Raw genomic sequence first — 22590 nt, 5'->3', positions numbered from 1 at the left:
TTATCCATTTTTCATACCGTACATTATAATGTTGTGATGCTTTTTAATAATAATTTTAATTGTAATATCTGCCATTTATCGGTTATCAGCCATAACAAGAGAAATTATTTTAATATTGGTGCATCCCCACAAATTAGGTTAATACCACAAAAGTGGCCAAAAAAGTGTGGTTGGTGAAATAGATACAGATCTTTGCACTGAAATATTGTGAACAAAAGTGGTCCAACTTGGTAGTGAATTTCCCCTAAAGGTTTAAGAGGAAGTGGACTGATTCTGACGTCCATTGCTCAGGTCTGAATGGAACATTGGGACTGTCCTATTGTAATATACTGTATGTGCGTCAATCCCTGTTTATTGTTCTCAAAACAAAAAATGATGTCTGATCCACCTCATGAATGTGTGTCAGCACACACATGAGGAGGCCGCTAACATTCACCGAGCTGTCTGTGCATGAATGTGTTTAGTTCTAATTAATAGTCATTAACCTGTGTGTTACTGCAGCCTTAACCTCAAAATCACCCAGAAATGAAAATTTGCTGAAAATGTACTCCCCCTCAGGCCATTCAGTATGCAGGTGAGTTTGTTTCTTCAGATTTCAAGAAATGTAGCATTACATCACTTCCTCACCAATAGATCCTTTGCAGTGAATGGGTGCCGTCAAAATGAGATCACAATAATCCACAAGTAACCCACACGACTCCAGTTCATCGATTAACATTGTGAGAAGTGAAAAGCTGAGTGTTTGTAAGAAACAAATTCATTATGAAGGCATTTTAACTTTAAACCATTAATTCGGTCCAAACTACCAGTCTATAGTCCATTATAATTCTACCTAAAGTTTTGGACTGTTTTTGCTTAACAGTACTTGATCTGTGCATATTTCTCTCCTGATTCAGATGAGACAAACACATAGCTTTTTGCTTCACAAGACATTGACTGATTGACTGGACTTGTGTGGATTATCATGATGTTTTTATCAGTTGATATATGTGTGTGTGTGTGTAATGCTATATAATAACTTAAAATATGTATTATTAATGTCAATGCAAAAATGACTAATTGTACTAAAAAGTTTCATTTTCTTTATGCAAAATATAATTTCATATTAATCTTTAGATTTTAGGTTGAAAAATAAGTTTGACATGTACTTGACAGTTTTCATGAAGTTTTGAGTTTAACCAAATTATCTTCATTTCTTCAGAGCATTTTCAAATAATTTCTCCATTAGTCCACTGCCAAGAAAACACAGAAACTGGGGACAAACCCTCTCTCTAGTGCCTGTGAATTTGTAAATGACAGTAAAAAGAAGTGCTCTTTGTTTTGACCATCTCAAACTCCAGGCATCCTTCTCTGGCTGTTTTAGAAAATGAAACAGGGAGGCTACTGTGTGGCACAATTAAAAAAAGAACCAAAGTATCTTGACACCCCGGCCACAAACGTTCACTTTTTCCTCGAACTGCCCTGGAAGACACTAAAAGGAGGTTCTGTATCTTACATCCGTAGCTGCACAAAGGTGGAAAGAGCAGAGACTTAATGACACTTACATCATCAGCTCTTCTGCTCTGGAAATGCTAACAAGTATAGAACACTCAGCATCGATGTGATGTTGCCATGGCAACTGAAGCTAGACTAAAGACGCTATGTCTGTAACGGTTGCAGTGGAACATGGATGGGACGAGTGCGATTATCTTTTGGCCTTGTATTTTGAAGCATCTCTGGGCTCTTTGCTCGGGTTGCTCCAGTCATCCGCTCCTGGGCCTTCTTGATAGTGTCGCCAAGCAGATTTGTTAAAGACGGGCAGACGCTCAAATGATTCACTGGAGAGAGCCTGGTCAGAGAAGATGACGGGGTGGATGTCATTCAAAACCTAGTGGAATAATTATGTAAAGTGCAAATTGAGAGCTGTTTTTACCTTCAAGTAGATGACGGCATCGGTCCCTACACCTTCCATCGAGTACAGTTTCAGGTCCCCTTGAAAGTAGCGGGCGTACAGTCTGGAGATCGGCAAACCATGTCCAAATCCAGCCTATAGACACATGGAGAGCAGGTTACAGAGGACGATGCTAGATTTAGAGCTGTTGTCCAAGGTTAAATTTGGTTGGTTCTTTCCTTTACTCACTTTAATGTCATTCCATTTTAATTCTTTCAATGAATACAAAAAGAGAAGTTCAAAAAATAGGGGGAAAAAAAATTAATAAATTGAAAGTACCATAAATGGGTACATATGACTTTACAGTGCTGTGCTGAACAGTGTTATTTTTAGTTAAAGTTTTAGTAATTTTGTTATGTGCTTTTTTTAACTTTAATTTATATTTATTTCAGTTTTAGGTTTAGTCATTTTTATTACTTCAACTTATTTTATTTCATTTAGTTGTCACGGCTACCTTTCTTCATTTTAAGTTTAAGCTTTTCATCTAATATTTATATATTTTATTTTTATTTTAATTAATGAGATGATTTTAATAGCATTTTTAGTTTTAGTTACCAATAGCAACACTGGTTTTGAAATAATATGATGGCTTTGGATAAGGAACAGACCGAAATTTCATCGATTAATTGATGAAAAATGCCAGGTTTGATGTCAATAATGAAGTGTCACATTATATAATCGCCACATATATGCATTATGTATAATGCAATAATGCAATGCAATATAATAAATTACTTTATAGAAACATTACATTACTAAATTAATGCCTCTTCAAAATACTACTAATTGCACTACAAAGCTTCATTTTCTTTATGCAAAATACAATTTCATATTTTTATTTTGGGAACAAAAATAACAATAACATTCTTGACAAGTTTCATGAAATTTTGAGTTTCACTAAAATATTTTAGTATAAGACTGGAAAGTGATTTTAAATACATGTTTTTTTGTCATACTGGCAGTTTGTAGCCACATGAGGGTGACTAAGTGATGACAGGATTAAGTTTAAGATTATTGTAGCCACACTTCTTTACCAGTGGCACTCGTTTCAGTTGTTTGTACTCTCATTCTGACGGCACCCATTCACTGCAGAGGATCCATTGGTGAGCAAATTAATGCTACATTTTTCCAAACCTGTTGCAATGAAAAACAAACTCATCTACATCTTGGATGGTCTGCGGGTGAGTAAAGGTTCAGCAATGTTTCATTTTGGAGTGAACCATTCCTTAAAATCTGTGCTGCTCGATCTACCAGCCCTACATCATGGAGAATGCCCTTCTGTCTTGTCTAGGTATATCATTATATGTATGCCAGAGCCACTTTAATTTACATAATCTGCGCTCTGTAAACATTCTTTTTGTTTGTATATTGTTCTCTTTTACATTGGCTTAAAATGTAAATAATAAACTGAGAAACAGAACAATTGTCAGCTCCAAGATTCATTACAAATTCATGAACACATAATGATGGTAGTACTGGAAGATTTTTTTATTGTTAGGTACTTCAGATGGAATGTCAATATATCAATATCGTCATTATAATGATTTATGTGTCAGTGTCAGCGTCAGCATTACACAAAAAAATCATCTAACACATTTTGTATGTTTGGAACAGCAATTATCTGTAAGCAGTACTGTTGAACTTGTCATAACAAAAAGAAAAAAAGTCCAAAATACTAATAGTCTCACAAAAATGCCCATTTTGCAGAGACAAGATGGTTGCATGACATCACTAAAATATTAGGTAAACAGATTTTCCTAATGTGTTAACGCTCCGTATGCATGCAAAAACGAGCGTATGCAGGCAAAATCAATGACTATTTGAACTTGACAATGACAGAAAAGGCCGTGAAGGCTTGTTTTCACAGGAAAATGCTTGCATACTTCAGTCTGCTCTTCTGAACGCTTGGAGTTAAAGGCATCAAAGTGCATTCTTCATTGACTTATTTGAACATAAAAACTAATAAACCATATAACAAATATTTAAAAATAAATACTGAAATCTACACTTCAATAACATGAAAAACTGTAAGGTGTCATCAAAAGTGACCCCCCAAACACAGCACAAACCAGCATTAAGACGGATGTAGATGGTTTTGAATGTTTTCTATGGAGAGATTCTGACACATGGAACAGTATCAGAACAGCAGCTGATAAATATACAATCGGTCTGAATTAAACAACAGCATGCCAGCAGAGTCCAGATGGATGAATCTCATTAACATGAAAATGAAAATGTACAAGATCATATTTTATCGTCTCAAAATCAAAAAAATTTAAATTATATTTTACATAAAGAATAATGAGATCTATTGTTGCACCGTTAAGATTTTTTGTACAGACATAATGAGAATTAAATTCATTTTATTTCTCAATTTTTAATACTGTAAAATCTCATTCTAAAAACAGGTTTAATTTTTCTCATGCAGAATAATATTTTTTTCTTTATATTTCAGGATGAAATATGATTTAGGCATGTTCTTGACAGGTTTCATGAGATTCACCCTGGAGTGTTGCAGTAAAAACAAATTACTAAATAAATGTCTTATCTTATGGAGTTTCAAAAAGCAAAAATTCAAATAATAGGCAAAACTCACCTGACTATAGAAATATCATTCAGGTTCACCTAAATATACTTGTGCGTACAAAAGAATCATTGAGGAATAAATGACGGTATATTTTTGAGATAGGACACAGTGTAACAGACAAACGAACTATTCTGGGCAGAGTTAAGCTTGTAGTTGAGCACTGGTTCCTGTAAACCACACGAGCTGTCCTGTATTTCATCTTCATAGACCCCTTCATAGAATCACTGTGCTCAAAGAGTCCCAAACCGTATCTGTGTTAGGTCCTCTGGAAAACATTTATTCCACCAAAAGGAATGTCTGAGAACTAGTGGTGTAATAAAAATAAATTTTAAGCTAAAACCGATTCAAAAGTCAGCCAATTCATGAAGTTTATATCTAACTATGCATTTTCTCTCAATGAAATTGAATTGCTGAAATCTAAACATCTAAACTTTCTGCTCCAACAAAGTCTGCAAGCAAATATCTTTCTATCAACTCTATTAAACGTTACCATGCAGGGGCTATAATGTCATAAAAGCAGTATCTGCTTTTTTTAAGATGAAAAAAGAATAATGATTGACTATAGCACTAATGCTATAATAGGCTATAGTGGTGCATTCTTCTTCAAAGTTTACCATTGTCTCTCTTCATTTACATTAGCAGGAAGTTCTACTGACCTATAAATGAATGTAGGTAATGTACTACAGCTACTCACACCGAGGCCCAGCTCAGAATCAGCACAGCCCAACACAAATGCACAACTTGGGAGAAAACACAAAATAAATGGGGGTCAAATAAATAAATAAATATTTGAAACTACACTGATTTGTTTAAAAGTGCATTCCACCAGGCTTGGAAATATCACTTTATCAGCATACTCCTCTGCTCCCAAAAAAAAAAACATTTGGGTCCATCTAACAAGCAAACATCCACTCACATTTCACCCAAAACATTAAAAGAAAAATAAGAACGATTTTGCATTAAGAAAATTGTTTTTAGGACCACTAAACTTGTTTGCATTATGACATTTTCATGAGAATTAAGCACATTTTTCCCCCTCAAGTTCTCATTACTGTCATACAGTAATGAAAATCATCTTGTCTGGACAGAATTGTTTTCCCCAATTAAAATCAGAACTCACAAATATTAATGTTGAGTTGAAACACATTTTAAAAAATTTAAATACCTTAAATTATAAATATATTTGTAGCCACATGAGGGTGACTAAGTGATGACAGGATTAAGTTTAAGATTATTGTAGCCACACTTCTTTACCAGTGGCACTCGTTTCGAGTCCAGACTGGGTGTTGGTGCAGTCGAGTAGGTGTAGTTGAACAGCCTGTCAATCTTCCGTAAAGCCACACCCCCTCCCCTGTCACTGATCTATGATGAAAAACACAGGAAGATTGGGATCAAGGCATGCCATGTGTACATGTTTGCAAAGAAAACCGATTTTCAAATAAACTGACCTTCACAGAGAGATCTTCCTTCCCCAGGGTCACTTTTGCTTTTATAAGAGGAAGACCCTCCTTACTACACTCGTGGAGCTCATTAGTGGCCCGCATTGCGTTCTGAAAACACAAACACAAGCTGTTACAGCAGTACGTCAGGGCCTTGGGAAAAACACAAAAGATAAGGGCTGCTAAATATTGAATTGCATAACACATGCCGGTACTTTGATATATCAAATTCAATATGTATCTGCAAGTTTTAGAAACATACCTTAAAAAGTTCAAACAGCATGTGGAACAGGTGTGAGGGAACGTACACAGCCTGGATGGGTTTTTGTGAAGCCTTTGCTACATAAAAAAATAGCATATTTATACTATTTTGGAGCTCGAGAAGTTTTACATGAATTAGACATAAATTAACTCAAACATTATATACTGAGTTTTGTGAGAGAATAAGGACATAAGTACCATTGAATTCCTCTATCTTGAGTTCAGGGGCAGCTGAATAATATTGCTCACACACCATCTTGGCGGTCTCATATGCATCTGAAAACAACAATGAATCAGTGGAGCATAAAATCCACACAAAAGATAAGGATGGTTTTCCTACACTGCCATTCAAAAGTTTGGGGTTGTAGGACTTTTTTGAAAGAAGTCTCTTATGCTCACAAAGGCTGCATTTATTTAATATTATGAAATCTTATTACAATTTAAAATAACTGGTTTCTATATGAATATATTTTAAAATGTAATTTATTCCTGTGATGGCAAAACTGAATTTTCAGCATCATTACTTTCAATATTCTTTGATAAATATACAAGTTCAAAACAGGAGCATTTATTTAAAATATAAATCTTTTTAAACATTATAAATGTCTTTCCTGTCACTTTGGATATCTTTTTTTACATTTTTCTTAAATAAATAAATAAATAAAAATAAAATAAATAAAAAAATCTTACAGACCCCAAACTTTTCTATGGTAGTGTATGTGACAGAACAAAAAATAAAAACTCTGAACTTACCAGTCACCACCTCAGCAACACTGCAGTTGGGATCAATACTGCCAATGTGTTTTGGATGGGCTGGGTTGATGTCATTGCCAAAAAGGAGAGCTGTAATAAAGAGGAAAGGCAATTAGTTTAAAACTCAATGAAAAGCTATGAACCAGTAAGTGGTGTTTTTTTAGCGTGGCGTACTGTGCTGGTTGATGAGCATGCGAAAGGAGATTCGGTTGGTGTAGAAGCGGTCCAAAAAGTACTGGATGTTGGAGCTGACAAACGGATCGAAACCAAACTTCTCTTTATATTCGATCACACCCTGGGCCATAGTTGGGACCACATTATTGTGTCTATTCCTGATCTCAATAAGAGTCTCCAGAAAGCTAGAAAAACGTTGAAAGATAAAATAAAAAAAAGTTAATTAAACAAATTTTGTAGATCTTAAGGAGATAAATATAAACAACAGGTTTTTAAATAAATATTACAATATTGAAATTCTATCTGAGATTGATAAGCTGATAATTATCTTCATATTATGGTCAATAATAAAATTCTATATTATTAAATTTTTTAATGCTAAAAGTGAATTTAGAATCACAACATTAGAATTTACAGTAGCCTATATGAAAAATGGACATTTATTGAGATTTGCAAAAAATAATGTTCTTTTTAGCAGCATCATATGACCCCTTTAACAGTGTTATTAAATTATGAGTGAGCATTAGATGATGACAAAGTTAATCTAAATGTAAAAATAGAGGAAATTAGAATGAACAATAAAATACCCAAATACTGGCTAATAAACATATCTAACACTGACCTAGTCATTATATTGTTTAGCTAGAGCAAACTGTAAGTACACCCAAATCTTGCTCCATTTTTTTTGTCATTCAGGTCATTTATAGTATTTTTGTATAAATAATAAACGCCATTGTATGTACAAATGTCATGTGAGTAGGATTCTTCCTTTGTTTTCGCTGACCCAGCATGCATATTTGTTCTTTTCCATTGTCAGGGCAGCTTTCAGTCACTATCTGATTCCGCTGTTCTCAACTCTGGCCTGATTTCACTTTGTGTGAAAATATAATAGCATGCCGTGCAACTGCCTGCAGAACAAGAGCGTTTATCTGGCTCACAAAAAGCAAAAAATAAAAAGAGTCCTACTCACTCATTCAGGGCATGTGGGTCTTCTGGCTTCCTGTTCTCAAACTCCAGAAGTTCGAAAAAACTTTGCATGTACCTGTGGAGAGATTTGGCAGGGCTCAGGCTTCATGAAGCATGTGTATCTGACATCCTCCATTTCAAACTCAGTTATACTTACCATTTCTGCACCAGTTTGACTGAAGGTTGACTGAGGAGCCTGTCAGGCAGCAGATTGACCTCTCTCATAGTGTTAGCCAGACGCACTGGCAGCTCCTTCCGCAGAAACATGTAAGACGTCTTCTCACATGCATTATCCCTACCTACAAATCCAGCAACCAGAAACATAAACAACTGAGAAAGCAGGAGGGGCTGTCAGTGTTTACAGATGGGAAAGTGCAAAAAAATGCTTTATTGTCCATACCTGAAGCCCGAGACACATGCAAAGTACTGCACAACTCATTAATCAGGCTAAACTATAAGCCTTGAAGATAATAAGATATTATAAATATTAACATCATGACTTTATGTAAAACTGCTTTGAAACTATTGTGTATTCTGAAAAGTATTCTGATAAGTGTCATTATGACAGTCCCTTTTGTGCCATTACTCCTATTGTTCGGTGGACTGTTCACCCAAAAATGAAAATTCACAAACCTTTTATTTTTCCACAGTCATACGCTTTAGGATGATATATGATTTAATGACAGGGTTTTCGTTTTTGGGTGAACTATCCAATTAAAAACCTTCAAATTTATTGTGACTAACGTCACCTAGGTGTAGTCTACATAGCGGTCATATCACACACTTCACATTATATTATAAAGAGCCTCTCCCTCTTTTTAAATTACTTAGAAGGAATCCAGTTTGATTAACGGACAGTTATATTATAATAATATTATTAATATGAGATGGTTCATATGCAAACGACCGCAAATAGACAACTCAAATAATATATGCAAACAATTAACAAGATAAATGATGATAAATACCTGAAGGACATACATATATTTTTAGACATATATGGCATCAATGATTCTAATGTGTGACTCTTCTGTTTAAACAGTCTCTGAGTTTAAACATCTTTAAATGTTAACTTTGAAAATTATTAAGTGTCATATCTCCTACTGTCATAAAAACAGAACCAACTTCCTCAATAATACAAAATAGAGACGTCCTGTGAATGTTTTCTTTCCCAAATGCACAAAGTTCTTGTTTACCAGATTTGTCGCATTTACAGTAAACGGATTTGAACAAAAACACTAAAAACGATGATGCGTTATAAAACATACTTATTTTATGAAGCAATCAACGTAATCATGCTACATCACAAGTAACCTGCCGCTGTCAGTGACGGTCAGTTTTCACGTGATGGATGCGCTCGCACTTACCGAATTCCAGAAACTGTTTTATTGACAGGGGCGACGGTGAAAACCTTGAATAATATTCAATTTTTGGTAAATGGTCCTTCAGAAGAAATACGTACAGTCTCATTGTGGGGGGAAATGTGAACCGACTGATGCCAGGCTGTTTAGGAAAAAGATATCTTTATATTGGGAACATGGCAGGTATCGTCCAAAGAGTAGAGCTGACCGCAACATCCGTATCCGAAAACTCACCTCCGTTTCATATTATTTATATAACAGAACACTGCGTTATACGAGTGTACCGTGTTTTCCCGCACGGCCACTGTTGCGCTAAACACACAGCACGTACACAAGAGCGAACACACAACCGACCTTGATTTAAACAGCGAGTGCTGTGATTGGCTGAGAAGAACACGGAAAAAAAGACAGTGCTTTATAATTGGTCCATTCATTCACCTGAATAAAACGCCTCTGTGGAATGTTAGGTTGCAGAACAGCGGTTATGAGTTTGTTTGGTTTTGTTTTTAATGACGTTTTGTGTATATCATCCTGTAAAACCAGCAATTTTGATTTTATTATTAATTCTCAGACCCACATTACACGGTTGTTTGTCCGTAAAAACGTCCATTTATGGAAACAGAAACATTACCTTGCTGTAAAAAACAAAAGCAAAAAAAATAAAAATAATAATAATTAAACCAGCCTAAGGTGGTCTGGTGGTCTTAGCTGATTTAGAATGGTTTAGCAGGTCTCCCAGTCTGAACAACTGAAAAGTTGAGCATAAAAAAAAGTTTATTATTGCTTCTCAGTTGTGTGCAGATAACAGTGTTATTTTAGTATCATTTATATATTATTATAGCTGTAATTAATATTTGAGTTAGCTTTTATTATTATATTTTCAGCTTCATTTTAAGTTTAGTTAAATTTGATGTGCTTTTGTCATTTTTATTATTGAGACCTAGCATTATTTTTAAAATCACTTTTTAATAAACTTTATCGGTTTACTTTTATCAATTTTAGTACTCCTATATTTTATCTTTAATTTTTTGCATCCAATATTTATATTTTACTTGACTTCACCTTTATTTCAATGACCTATTCTAATAGTTTTAGTTTTAACAGTAACAACATCAAACAAATGACATGATTACTGGAAAAATCTGTATTCAACAGTAGGAAATGACATTTTACAGTACAAAGGGTAATATATCAACATACAATTTAGCAACATAAATGAATCCTGACCTTTATACAGTTCCAAAAATCTTTCATGCAGCCGACCATCAAGCCATAGAAATGACTTTATCTCACTTCATCAGCAATGTGCACCATGACTCACAAGATCTACTAATGCTTTGTAGTCCTGATTCCTCAGATTGACGGACCCAATAAAAAGTGTAAACATCAATATCAGGGCCCTCAAAGCCATGGTTGACTCTACAGTCAAATTCTGCGGCCCAATAACTGGCAAAATATTAGATACTAGCATGTACATTTTTACATCATCATTTGTCCTCATTTGTAAGTCGCTTTGGATAAAAGCGTCTGCTAAATGACTAAATGTAAATGTAAATGTACATACATATAGAAAATGCAACGTTGCAATGACCATCATTGTTCACAAATTACTTTTTTTTTTTTTACAAACCGGCCTAAAAAAAAATAGCAAAATCTCAATCACACGCAACAGTCTGTTCTTCTCAGGCAATATATACAACTTTTGTTGAGGTGAGGACAGTCTTTGTCTCCTCAACATCATCCACAAAGTTCTTGTTTACCAGATTTGTCGCATTTACAGTAAACGGATTTGAACAAAAACACTAAAAACGATGATGCGTTATAAAACATACTTATTTTATGAAGCAATCAACGTAATCATGCTACATCACAAGTAACCTGCCGCTGTCAGTGACGGTCAGTTTTCACGTGATGGATGCGCTCGCACTTACCGAATTCCAGAAACTGTTTTATTGACAGGGGCGACGGTGAAAACCTTGAATAATATTCAATTTTTGGTAAATGGTCCTTCAGAAGAAATACGTACAGTCTCATTGTGGGGGGAAATGTGAACCGACTGATGCCAGGCTGTTTAGGAAAAAGATATCTTTATATTGGGAACATGGCAGGTATCGTCCAAAGAGTAGAGCTGACCGCAACATCCGTATCCGAAAACTCACCTCCGTTTCATATTATTTATATAACAGAACACTGCGTTATACGAGTGTACCGTGTTTTCCCGCACGGCCACTGTTGCGCTAAACACACAGCACGTACACAAGAGCGAACACACAACCGACCTTGATTTAAACAGCGAGTGCTGTGATTGGCTGAGAAGAACACGGAAAAAAAGACAGTGCTTTATAATTGGTCCATTCATTCACCTGAATAAAACGCCTCTGTGGAATGTTAGGTTGCAGAACAGCGGTTATGAGTTTGTTTGGTTTTGTTTTTAATGACGTTTTGTGTATATCATCCTGTAAAACCAGCAATTTTGATTTTATTATTAATTCTCAGACCCACATTACACGGTTGTTTGTCCGTAAAAACGTCCATTTATGGAAACAGAAACATTACCTTGCTGTAAAAAACAAAAGCAAAAAAAATAAAAATAATAATAATTAAACCAGCCTAAGGTGGTCTGGTGGTCTTAGCTGATTTAGAATGGTTTAGCAGGTCTCCCAGTCTGAACAACTGAAAAGTTGAGCATAAAAAAAAGTTTATTATTGCTTCTCAGTTGTGTGCAGATAACAGTGTTATTTTAGTATCATTTATATATTATTATAGCTGTAATTAATATTTGAGTTAGCTTTTATTATTATATTTTCAGCTTCATTTTAAGTTTAGTTAAATTTGATGTGCTTTTGTCATTTTTATTATTGAGACCTAGCATTATTTTTAAAATCACTTTTTAATAAACTTTATCGGTTTACTTTTATCAATTTTAGTACTCCTATATTTTATCTTTAATTTTTTGCATCCAATATTTATATTTTACTTGACTTCACCTTTATTTCAATGACCTATTCTAATAGTTTTAGTTTTAACAGTAACAACATCAAACAAATGACATGATTACTGGAAAAATCTGTATTCAACAGTAGGAAATGACATTTTACAGTACAAAGGGTAATATATCAACATACAATTTAGCAACATAAATGAATCCTGACCTTTATACAGTTCCAAAAATCTTTCATGCAGCCGACCATCAAGCCATAGAAATGACTTTATCTCACTTCATCAGCAATGTGCACCATGACTCACAAGATCTACTAATGCTTTGTAGTCCTGATTCCTCAGATTGACGGACCCAATAAAAAGTGTAAACATCAATATCAGGGCCCTCAAAGCCATGGTTGACTCTACAGTCAAATTCTGCGGCCCAATAACTGGCAAAATATTAGATACTAGCATGTACATTTTTACATCATCATTTGTCCTCATTTGTAAGTCGCTTTGGATAAAAGCGTCTGCTAAATGACTAAATGTAAATGTAAATGTACATACATATAGAAAATGCAACGTTGCAATGACCATCATTGTTCACAAATTACTTTTTTTTTTTTTACAAACCGGCCTAAAAAAAAATAGCAAAATCTCAATCACACGCAACAGTCTGTTCTTCTCAGGCAATATATACAACTTTTGTTGAGGTGAGGACAGTCTTTGTCTCCTCAACATCATCCAGATCTGGTATGGGGTCATACTGACGTCTATATAAAACACGGGTCACTAGCGTGATGATGAACATCTCCACAATCAACAGCTGCTGACTCATCACTGCAAAAAGAAATTGAGGGTGTTTTTAGGAATCATTAATGTCTGACAGAATATTTAAGTGGGTGTAGGCAAATTAAGCAAGAGTTAAAGGGAACTTTTGCCCAATAAAATGAAATTCTGTTGCATCATGTCTTTCAAAACCTGTATGACTGTCTTTCTTCACTTTAGTGGAACACAAAAAGGTACACTTTTATGATACTTTTATGCTGCTTTTTGGAGCTTGACAGCTGCTCATCCACTTTCATTCGGACGAAAGCAACTCATTCTGCTAAACTTCTCTTTTGTATTTCACAGAAGAAAGAAGAAACTCATACAGGTTTGGAATAACATGAGGGTGAGTAAATAATGACAGAATTTTAATGTCTAGAATGAACTATCCCTTTAAGTCCTGTGCTCCATGATAATTTAACAGGATTGTTATGTTACATTCTGCCACATGATGGTACTCACAGTATCCACGGGCCTGGGACGTGTAGGGTGGTGCGCAGGCAATAGTCCCGTTCATTGCCAGTATGTTGATGACAGCAGTTTGCAGCTGGCTGAGAATCAGCACCAACTATGGGCAGATATAATTGTTGAATCACTAGAAACATTCATTCCAGCAATACTAAACACCAAGGATGTTCTAAAAAATTGCAAGGAATAAGTACAAACCTGATACATGGCATATTTAGGGACCATTTTAAGGGTGCGTAATGCCTCTCGCACATGCATGAACATGATTGCAACAGGCCAAAGGGCGATAATGGTGAGAACGCCTATAAAGGAGTTTATCCATATGGCTGCTCCAGTGGCTGAAACCTACAAGACCAGAGAAAGAGACACTCTGCAAGTCTTTCTCAAATTTAAAAATAAAATGATGTATTAAAATAACTGCAGTGTCTATACTTACATCAGCTAAATTGAAGTTGCCATTCGACCAGAGGACTATAGAAAGGATGGTTAAGGCCAATTTCAACAGCGCAAACTGGTAGGACCCCAGTTTCAAAATGAACAGAGATCGTCTGAAAAAGCAAAGCACAATATTTGAAGAAAATTAAAGAAATTTTGTTTTGTTTTTCAGATTTGACATTCCAAGTCACATGAGCCCACCCACAGGTATCACATTCAACTGTTTGAGTTTGATAATGGAAGTCTTACATAACACTGATATAAAGCCAATGATTCCAGGAGCTGCAAAAGACTGCTCCTTTCTTCCAGATAGCAAAGAGTGCAATGGCCCCAAGGTGCCCATTTTAGGTTGCGCACTAAGCATGATAAAGACCTCATGTTTGCAGAAGAATTGAATGGCTAGGGGTGCACTCATCCTGTCGACATCCAGTCGAAGATATGGGCAATTAATGGCAAACTTCCGAAGTCAGTTTTAGAATGTTTAACATGCAGGTGCAATTTAGTTAATATGAATGATTCATTTATTTCTATACAGGCTACTGTTTAGGATGTTCTGTCGCCTTTGTCTTACTCAGTCGGGGTTTAAAAGACATGGTCTGCACTGACACTATTAGATGCGAACAAAATGTGAACTAAATTGAACTGGATAATGACAGTTAACTGTCATAATTGATGAACTCTGCAACACTGACACTGTTATTGAACTGAATCAACATTTAACTGACTTGAGCTGAATAATGACAACATTGCCTTCTGTAGAGCTGCTTATGCCTGAATTAAGCTTGTTTCATAATTATATGAACTTTACATTATTTTTGAACTAAAGTGAGTTGAATGGACACACTATTGCCTTTTTAGAGCTGCTTTACAGCTGAAATTGTATCTGTTTCATAACTGAAGAACTTTAATAGTTGTTTTCCTGTTTATAACTGTGAAGCTGCTTTTAAATATTATTTGTATGTCTAACTGTTCAAATTTAACATGGAAAATGAGGATGTGAGGATTTTTGTCTATTGAAAGTTTTTTTCCTCAAAGAATTTTCATCAGCTGAACAATTGGTGTGTTGTTAAACAACAGTACAATCCACAGAATGCACCATATTTTATCCCTCATTCCTGTTAGAAACAAAATTAAATATGGCACTACCCTGACTAAGGTCTATTGTCCACATCAATATTTTTTTCTAAAACATAAAACATTTTTAAAATCATTAGCTAAAATTCCTTTCTACCTAATAAAATATTATGGAACTTGGCAGAAAAATGTACTAAATGTATACTTTTTAGAGTTTTAAAATTTTATTAATTGACTTTACTTTTCCAGGTCTAGAAATAACACTTAAAATTAATTAACAATGTTTTCTTTTTCTTCAGTGGTGAGGTGAATTAAAATAAGACCTTGATTTTTAGTTATTTTAGCTTTTAATAATACTTGTTTTTTCTGAAGTTAAATCATTTTAAGTCTTATTGAGGCCACCTTGGATGTTTGCTGAGGCCCTCAAGTGGGCCCTAGTCTCCAGTCATAGATACTAGAGGGTGGGCTATTTTGATTATTTGAGTTTCATAGCAACCACCACCAACTGGCTCGCATTGTGGCAGTGATTGGGTCTGATGGCGTGACAAGCACACTTTAAGGTTTGCTTACGGTGTGATGGGGACGTTTGGCAGACACGGGCAGCAGCAGCAGCAAGGTCCTGTGCTGATCTTAAATGACTTATTCTCTGAGTGCCTGAGAAATGCATTGTCTCCTCCGACCTCTTCAATCATGAGAATCAGGAACTTGAAGACCACAATTGCAAAGTATCTGCCAATTAAGTCAGAAATATGTTAATTTGTGTCACGGTTGCACACACACCCACAAATCCACAATTCTTTCAAGCAATTCAAAGTTTTGTACACTGGAAAATATCTGGGACAGAAAGTAATTTTTGAAGAGTGAAAACAATGTTTGACCACTACTGAAATAGAGAAAGCCAACTTACTGAAATGCTATTTAAGCTTTTTCTTCTTCTTCTTCTGAGACTAAATTTTAAAATGTATCTCCTCCAAGAGCTTTCAAGTTACAACCACCAAACTCGGGTCAGACCTTCAGACTGGTCTGACTCGGGTTGCTCTATCTTTCTAACTGATCTGACTTACGGTTTTCGTAAAGCAGACTATCAAAACCACTAAAGATTTTCATTGAAAACTTTTGTACAATGAGACTTATGGTGTATTTAAGCGGTCTATTGCAATAGCAAAGCTTAACAACTTCCTACTGAAAAAACCAGCAGATGCTGATTGACTGCTTTGGCTGGTCTCCCAAGCGGATTCTAAAGTGGTTTTGGCTACTTTTTAGCTGGACAGGCTGGTCTTAACTGGTCAAGCTGGGAGACCTGCTAAAAGATCAACCAAGCTTAAACCAGTTAAGACTAGACAACCAGCCTATACTGTTTTTAACCGTTTTTTTTTTTTTTTTTGCTGAATCAACTGGTTTTAGCTGGTTTTTAGCTAGCTTTTTGTTAAATCAATTAGTTGTGCTTGGTCTTAGCGTTTTTTTGTTTTTTACTGAATCAGCTGTTTTTTCTTTTTTTTTTTTTACAAACCGGCCTAAAAAAAAATAGCAAAATCTCAATCACACGCAACAGTCTGTTCTTCTCAGGCAATATATACAACTTTTGTTGAGGTGAGGACAGTCTTTGTCTCCTCAACATCATCCAGATCTGGTATGGGGTCATACTGACGTCTATATAAAACACGGGTCACTAGCGTGATGATGAACATCTCCACAATCAACAGCTGCTGACTCATCACTGCAAAAAGAAATTGAGGGTGTTTTTAGGAATCATTAATGTCTGACAGAATATTTAAGTGGGTGTAGGCAAATTAAGCAAGAGTTAAAGGGAACTTTTGCCCAATAAAATGAAATTCTGTTGCATCATGTCTTTCAAAACCTGTATGACTGTCTTTCTTCACTTTAGTGGAACACAAAAAGGTACACTTTTATGATACTTTTATGCTGCTTTTTGGAGCTTGACAGCTGCTCATCCACTTTCATTCGGACGAAAGCAACTCATTCTGCTAAACTTCTCTTTTGTATTTCACAGAAGAAAGAAGAAACTCATACAGGTTTGGAATAACATGAGGGTGAGTAAATAATGACAGAATTTTAATGTCTAGAATGAACTATCCCTTTAAGTCCTGTGCTCCATGATAATTTAACAGGATTGTTATGTTACATTCTGCCACATGATGGTACTCACAGTATCCACGGGCCTGGGACGTGTAGGGTGGTGCGCAGGCAATAGTCCCGTTCATTGCCAGTATGTTGATGACAGCAGTTTGCAGCTGGCTGAGAATCAGCACCAACTATGGGCAGATATAATTGTTGAATCACTAGAAACATTCATTCCAGCAATACTAAACACCAAGGATGTTCTAAAAAATTGCAAGGAATAAGTACAAACCTGATACATGGCATATTTAGGGACCATTTTAAGGGTGCGTAATGCCTCTCGCACATGCATGAACATGATTGCAACAGGCCAAAGGGCGATAATGGTGAGAACGCCTATAAAGGAGTTTATCCATATGGCTGCTCCAGTGGCTGAAACCTACAAGACCAGAGAAAGAGACACTCTGCAAGTCTTTCTCAAATTTAAAAATAAAATGATGTATTAAAATAACTGCAGTGTCTATACTTACATCAGCTAAATTGAAGTTGCCATTCGACCAGAGGACTATAGAAAGGATGGTTAAGGCCAATTTCAACAGCGCAAACTGGTAGGACCCCAGTTTCAAAATGAACAGAGATCGTCTGAAAAAGCAAAGCACAATATTTGAAGAAAATTAAAGAAATTTTGTTTTGTTTTTCAGATTTGACATTCCAAGTCACATGAGCCCACCCACAGGTATCACATTCAACTGTTTGAGTTTGATAATGGAAGTCTTACATAACACTGATATAAAGCCAATGATTCCAGGAGCTGCAAAAGACTGCTCCTTTCTTCCAGATAGCAAAGAGTGCAATGGCCCCAAGGTGCCCATTTTAGGTTGCGCACTAAGCATGATAAAGACCTCATGTTTGCAGAAGAATTGAATGGCTAGGGGTGCACTCATCCTGTCGACATCCAGTCGAAGATATGGGCAATTAATGGCAAACTTCCGAAGTCAGTTTTAGAATGTTTAACATGCAGGTGCAATTTAGTTAATATGAATGATTCATTTATTTCTATACAGGCTACTGTTTAGGATGTTCTGTCGCCTTTGTCTTACTCAGTCGGGGTTTAAAAGACATGGTCTGCACTGACACTATTAGATGCGAACAAAATGTGAACTAAATTGAACTGGATAATGACAGTTAACTGTCATAATTGATGAACTCTGCAACACTGACACTGTTATTGAACTGAATCAACATTTAACTGACTTGAGCTGAATAATGACAACATTGCCTTCTGTAGAGCTGCTTATGCCTGAATTAAGCTTGTTTCATAATTATATGAACTTTACATTATTTTTGAACTAAAGTGAGTTGAATGGACACACTATTGCCTTTTTAGAGCTGCTTTACAGCTGAAATTGTATCTGTTTCATAACTGAAGAACTTTAATAGTTGTTTTCCTGTTTATAACTGTGAAGCTGCTTTTAAATATTATTTGTATGTCTAACTGTTCAAATTTAACATGGAAAATGAGGATGTGAGGATTTTTGTCTATTGAAAGTTTTTTTCCTCAAAGAATTTTCATCAGCTGAACAATTGGTGTGTTGTTAAACAACAGTACAATCCACAGAATGCACCATATTTTATCCCTCATTCCTGTTAGAAACAAAATTAAATATGGCACTACCCTGACTAAGGTCTATTGTCCACATCAATATTTTTTTCTAAAACATAAAACATTTTTAAAATCATTAGCTAAAATTCCTTTCTACCTAATAAAATATTATGGAACTTGGCAGAAAAATGTACTAAATGTATACTTTTTAGAGTTTTAAAATGTTATTAATTGACTTTACTTTTCCAGGTCTAGAAATAACACTTAAAATTAATTAACAATGTTTTCTTTTTCTTCAGTGGTGAGGTGAATTAAAATAAGACCTTGATTTTTAGTTATTTTAGCTTTTAATAATACTTGTTTTTTCTGAAGTTAAATCATTTTAAGTCTTATTGAGGCCACCTTGGATGTTTGCTGAGGCCCTCAAGTGGGCCCTAGTCTCCAGTCATAGATACTAGAGGGTGGGCTATTTTGATTATTTGAGTTTCATAGCAACCACCACCAACTGGCTCGCATTGTGGCAGTGATTGGGTCTGATGGCGTGACAAGCACACTTTAAGGTTTGCTTACGGTGTGATGGGGACGTTTGGCAGACACGGGCAGCAGCAGCAGCAAGGTCCTGTGCTGATCTTAAATGACTTATTCTCTGAGTGCCTGAGAAATGCATTGTCTCCTCCGACCTCTTCAATCATGAGAATCAGGAACTTGAAGACCACAATTGCAAAGTATCTGCCAATTAAGTCAGAAATATGTTAATTTGTGTCACGGTTGCACACACACCCACAAATCCACAATTCTTTCAAGCAATTCAAAGTTTTGTACACTGGAAAATATCTGGGACAGAAAGTAATTTTTGAAGAGTGAAAACAATGTTTGACCACTACTGAAATAGAGAAAGCCAACTTACTGAAATGCTATTTAAGCTTTTTCTTCTTCTTCTTCTGAGACTAAATTTTAAAATGTATCTCCTCCAAGAGCTTTCAAGTTACAACCACTAAACTCGGGTCAGACCTTCAGACTGGTCTGACTCGGGTTGCTCTATCTTTCTAACTGATCTGACTTACGGTTTTCGTAAAGCAGACTATCAAAACCACTAAAGATTTTCATTGAAAACTTTTGTACAATGAGACTTATGGTGTATTTAAGCGGTCTATTGCAATAGCAAAGCTTAACAACTTCCTACTGAAAAAACCAGCAGATGCTGATTGACTGCTTTGGCTGGTCTCCCAAGCGGATTCTAAAGTGGTTTTGGCTACTTTTTAGCTGGACAGGCTGGTCTTAACTGGTCAAGCTGGGAGACCTGCTAAAAGATCAACCAAGCTTAAACCAGTTAAGACTAGACAACCAGGCTATACTGTTTTTAACCGTTTTTTTTTTTTTTTTTGCTGAATCAACTGGTTTTAGCTGGTTTTTAGCTAGCTTTTTGTTAAATCAATTAGTTGTGCTTGGTCTTAGCGTTTTTTTGTTTTTTACTGAATCATTTTTTTTTTACTAAATCTGCTGGTTTTAGCTGTCTTTTTAGCTGTCTTTTTGTTAAATCAGCTGGTTTTAACTGGTTTTTAGCTTTTTTTACTGAATCAGCTGATTTTAGCTGGTTTTTTTACTAAATCAGCTGGTTTTACTTGGTTTTAGCTGTTTTTTAGCGGGATTTTTCATTCATGTTAAATATGTTAAATCACGCTAAAAACATGCTAGCAACAAGCTAATCATGCTAAAAACAGGCTAGCAACATGCTAACCACATGTTAATCACGCTAAAACATGCTAGCAACATGCTAATCATGTTAGACATGCTAATAACATGCTAATCATGTTAAAAACATGTTAGCAACATGTTAATCATGCTAGAAACATCCTAGCAACATGCTAACAACATCCTAGCAACATGCTTAAAGGGGTCCTATTATGCTTTTTCACTTTTTCAACTTTAGTTAGTCTGTAATGTTGCTGTTTGAGCATAAAAAAGATCTGCAAAGTTACAAAGCTCAAAGTCCAATTCAAAAGGAGATATTTTATTTAACAGAAATCACTTTTCAAAAACTACAATGAACGACACGTTTGGACTACAACGCATTTTTCCGGGATTTGTGATATCTCAAATACCGACGAATGGGACGAGACCTGGTTGAGCTGCACTAGAGAAGGCAACGAGTGTTATCACTACGTCGGAGACTCATTTGATACAGGAACTATTCGAGCCTTTCATGCCAGACTGGGGAGAGAGGTATGAAACCTAGTATGAAAGCCTGTTCTAGTACACCCCCAAAACAAAATCAAGACTTTGTAAAAGAGCATAATAGGACCCCTTTAAATATGCTAATCAGGTTAAAAACATGCTAGCAAATGTTAATCATGCTAAAAACATGCTAGCAACATGCTAATCATGCTAGTGAAACATGCTAACAACATGATAATAATGCTAAAACATGGTTGCAACATGTTAATTATGCTAGCAACATGCTATCAACATCTATCTATTCTATCTAAACTTTCCAACTTTGAAAACGTTTAAAACTGCTTCAAACTTTCAGGCTAGGGTTTCTCAAGCCAACTTCAAAGTTTGTTCACAAACTTTACTTATCTAGTTTTAGTGTTGGGCAATATGCTCCATCGTCATATCGTCCTATCGTCCTATCGTCAGCCTGTGAGATCGCAGATACACAATATTATCATGCTAATTTATTTATATACTAGTTTATTTATTTATTAGTTTCATAGCCGGAGAGTGAACCAACTCCAGGGTAAGGCTAAAAGCAGCCAAATGTTAGTGTAATCTATTAACTAAATATTTAAACTTAGTTTTAGAACTATCATCGATACATGATACTATAGTCTATTGGCACAACCTAGATTATACTTCATTTTTTTCATGCATTCCACACTGGGGAAAAGTTAAGAACTCACGTAGCTGATGTCATATCAGTGAACATTGTGGCCCTTGGAACCCACATGCCCAAACAAGACATGGTAGCAATAACCTGAAAAAGATAAAACATAATACCTCAGAAGAAGATGAACTTGTGACTCATAATCACGCATCCAGACAGTGATGCACTAGAAATGACTAACCGTACCATTACCTTAGTTTCCGTCTGAGTGGGATACAGATAAAGCTCATATTTGGCATGTCAGTTCTAATTAGGAGTGATGAATTATTAAGAAAACTTTTTTTAAATAATAGATTGTAAAATAACAAGAAGCAGGGAGGGATATAAGTGATAACATGAATAATAGAACAGATAAAAGGACAAAAGTGTCCATATCATGCTCAGTTTGACTGATAGAACTCACCGGTGCTGCTCCGGTTACCCAGATGATTACACTTTTCTTATTTGGAGGTACTTTCTTATAGATGTAGATGCATTCTTCAATGAAAACCAGCATGGACACTGTGGCCATTAAAGTCAGTACAGAGAAGAGGACAATGCCAAAGATATCCAGCTCTGAAGAACACAAACAGCACCGTCAGAAGATCCAAATTGCTACATCATTGTCATACTATACTTGTTTAGCATTATCTTAATGCCAGTGTTGTTATAAAACTAAAAATATTTAAAATAGTTTTTGGTAATTGAAATAAAGCTGAAATAAAAATATAATCTAAATATTAGATGAAAAACGTATTTAAATCAGTTGCAAAGGCAACATTTCTCATTTTTGTTTTAAGTTCAGTGAAATGCTTAAAATATTAAAGCTAAATAATATATAATA

At 35.4% G+C, this 22590-nt stretch overlaps 3 protein-coding genes across 4 annotated transcripts in view; all 3 read right to left on the bottom strand.

Moving 5' to 3' along the window:
• Positions 1–1128: 1128 nt before the first annotated feature.
• Positions 1129–11733, bottom strand: LOC107721912 (pyruvate dehydrogenase (acetyl-transferring) kinase isozyme 3, mitochondrial-like). 2 transcript variants are annotated; one of them, XM_016530128.1, is made up of 11 exons: positions 11403–11733; positions 8268–8409; positions 8115–8186; positions 7145–7329; positions 6971–7060; positions 6416–6493; positions 6219–6295; positions 5966–6067; positions 5772–5879; positions 1913–2026; positions 1129–1828 (listed from the first exon to the last, which is right to left on the bottom strand). In XM_016530128.1, the coding sequence occupies exons 1-11, from the start codon at positions 11503–11505 to the stop codon at positions 1685–1687; spliced, it is 1215 nt and encodes a 404-aa protein (XP_016385614.1). In that variant the 5' UTR covers positions 11506–11733; the 3' UTR covers positions 1129–1684. The 2 variants fall into 2 exon arrangements, with proteins under 2 accessions (XP_016385614.1, XP_016385613.1); XM_016530127.1 differs by lacking the exon at positions 11403–11733 and adding an exon at positions 9478–9808.
• Positions 11734–12992: 1259 nt separating this feature from the next.
• On the bottom strand, positions 12993–15938 carry LOC107721838 (organic solute transporter subunit alpha-like; the record flags this gene model as incomplete). Its single annotated transcript, XM_016530008.1, has 5 exons — positions 12993–13233; positions 13684–13789; positions 13888–14034; positions 14126–14237; positions 15769–15938. Coding segments are annotated over 5 exons (690 nt in total), but the record flags the coding sequence as incomplete, so codon positions are not given.
• A 774-nt stretch (positions 15939–16712) lies between these two features.
• The window catches only part of LOC107721859 (organic solute transporter subunit alpha), an 8202-nt gene continuing 2324 nt past the window's right edge, over positions 16713–22590 (bottom strand). Inside the window, exons 2-8 of the mRNA XM_016530031.1 lie at positions 22171–22322; positions 21784–21857; positions 19451–19609; positions 17808–17919; positions 17570–17716; positions 17366–17471; positions 16713–16915 (exon numbers count right to left, since the gene is read on the bottom strand). Of these exons, the coding sequence (XP_016385517.1) occupies positions 16761–16915; positions 17366–17471; positions 17570–17716; positions 17808–17919; positions 19451–19609; positions 21784–21857; positions 22171–22322 (905 nt within the window). The 3' untranslated portion in view covers positions 16713–16760. The remainder of the gene's footprint in view (positions 16916–17365; positions 17472–17569; positions 17717–17807; positions 17920–19450; positions 19610–21783; positions 21858–22170; positions 22323–22590) is intronic.

The sequence above is a fragment of the Sinocyclocheilus rhinocerous genome, unplaced genomic scaffold (assembly GCF_001515625.1).
Source record: "Sinocyclocheilus rhinocerous isolate Xijiao unplaced genomic scaffold, SAMN03320098_v1.1 scaffold90, whole genome shotgun sequence".
NCBI lineage: Eukaryota > Metazoa > Chordata > Actinopteri > Cypriniformes > Cyprinidae > Sinocyclocheilus > Sinocyclocheilus rhinocerous.
This window is presented reverse-complemented; position numbering and strand designations above follow the sequence as displayed.

Coding starts and splice junctions, on each gene's coding strand:
- LOC107721912 (XM_016530128.1), bottom strand. CDS start 11,505: ATGAGACTGTACGTATTTCTTCTGAAGGACCATTTACCAAAAATTGAA. Junction 6,296..6,415: donor CAAGATAGAGGAATTCAATG/GTACTTATGTCC, acceptor TTTTTTATGTAG/CAAAGGCTTCACAAAAACCC. Junction 1,829..1,912: donor ATGCCGTCATCTACTTGAAG/GTAAAAACAGCT, acceptor TTCTCTGACCAG/GCTCTCTCCAGTGAATCATT.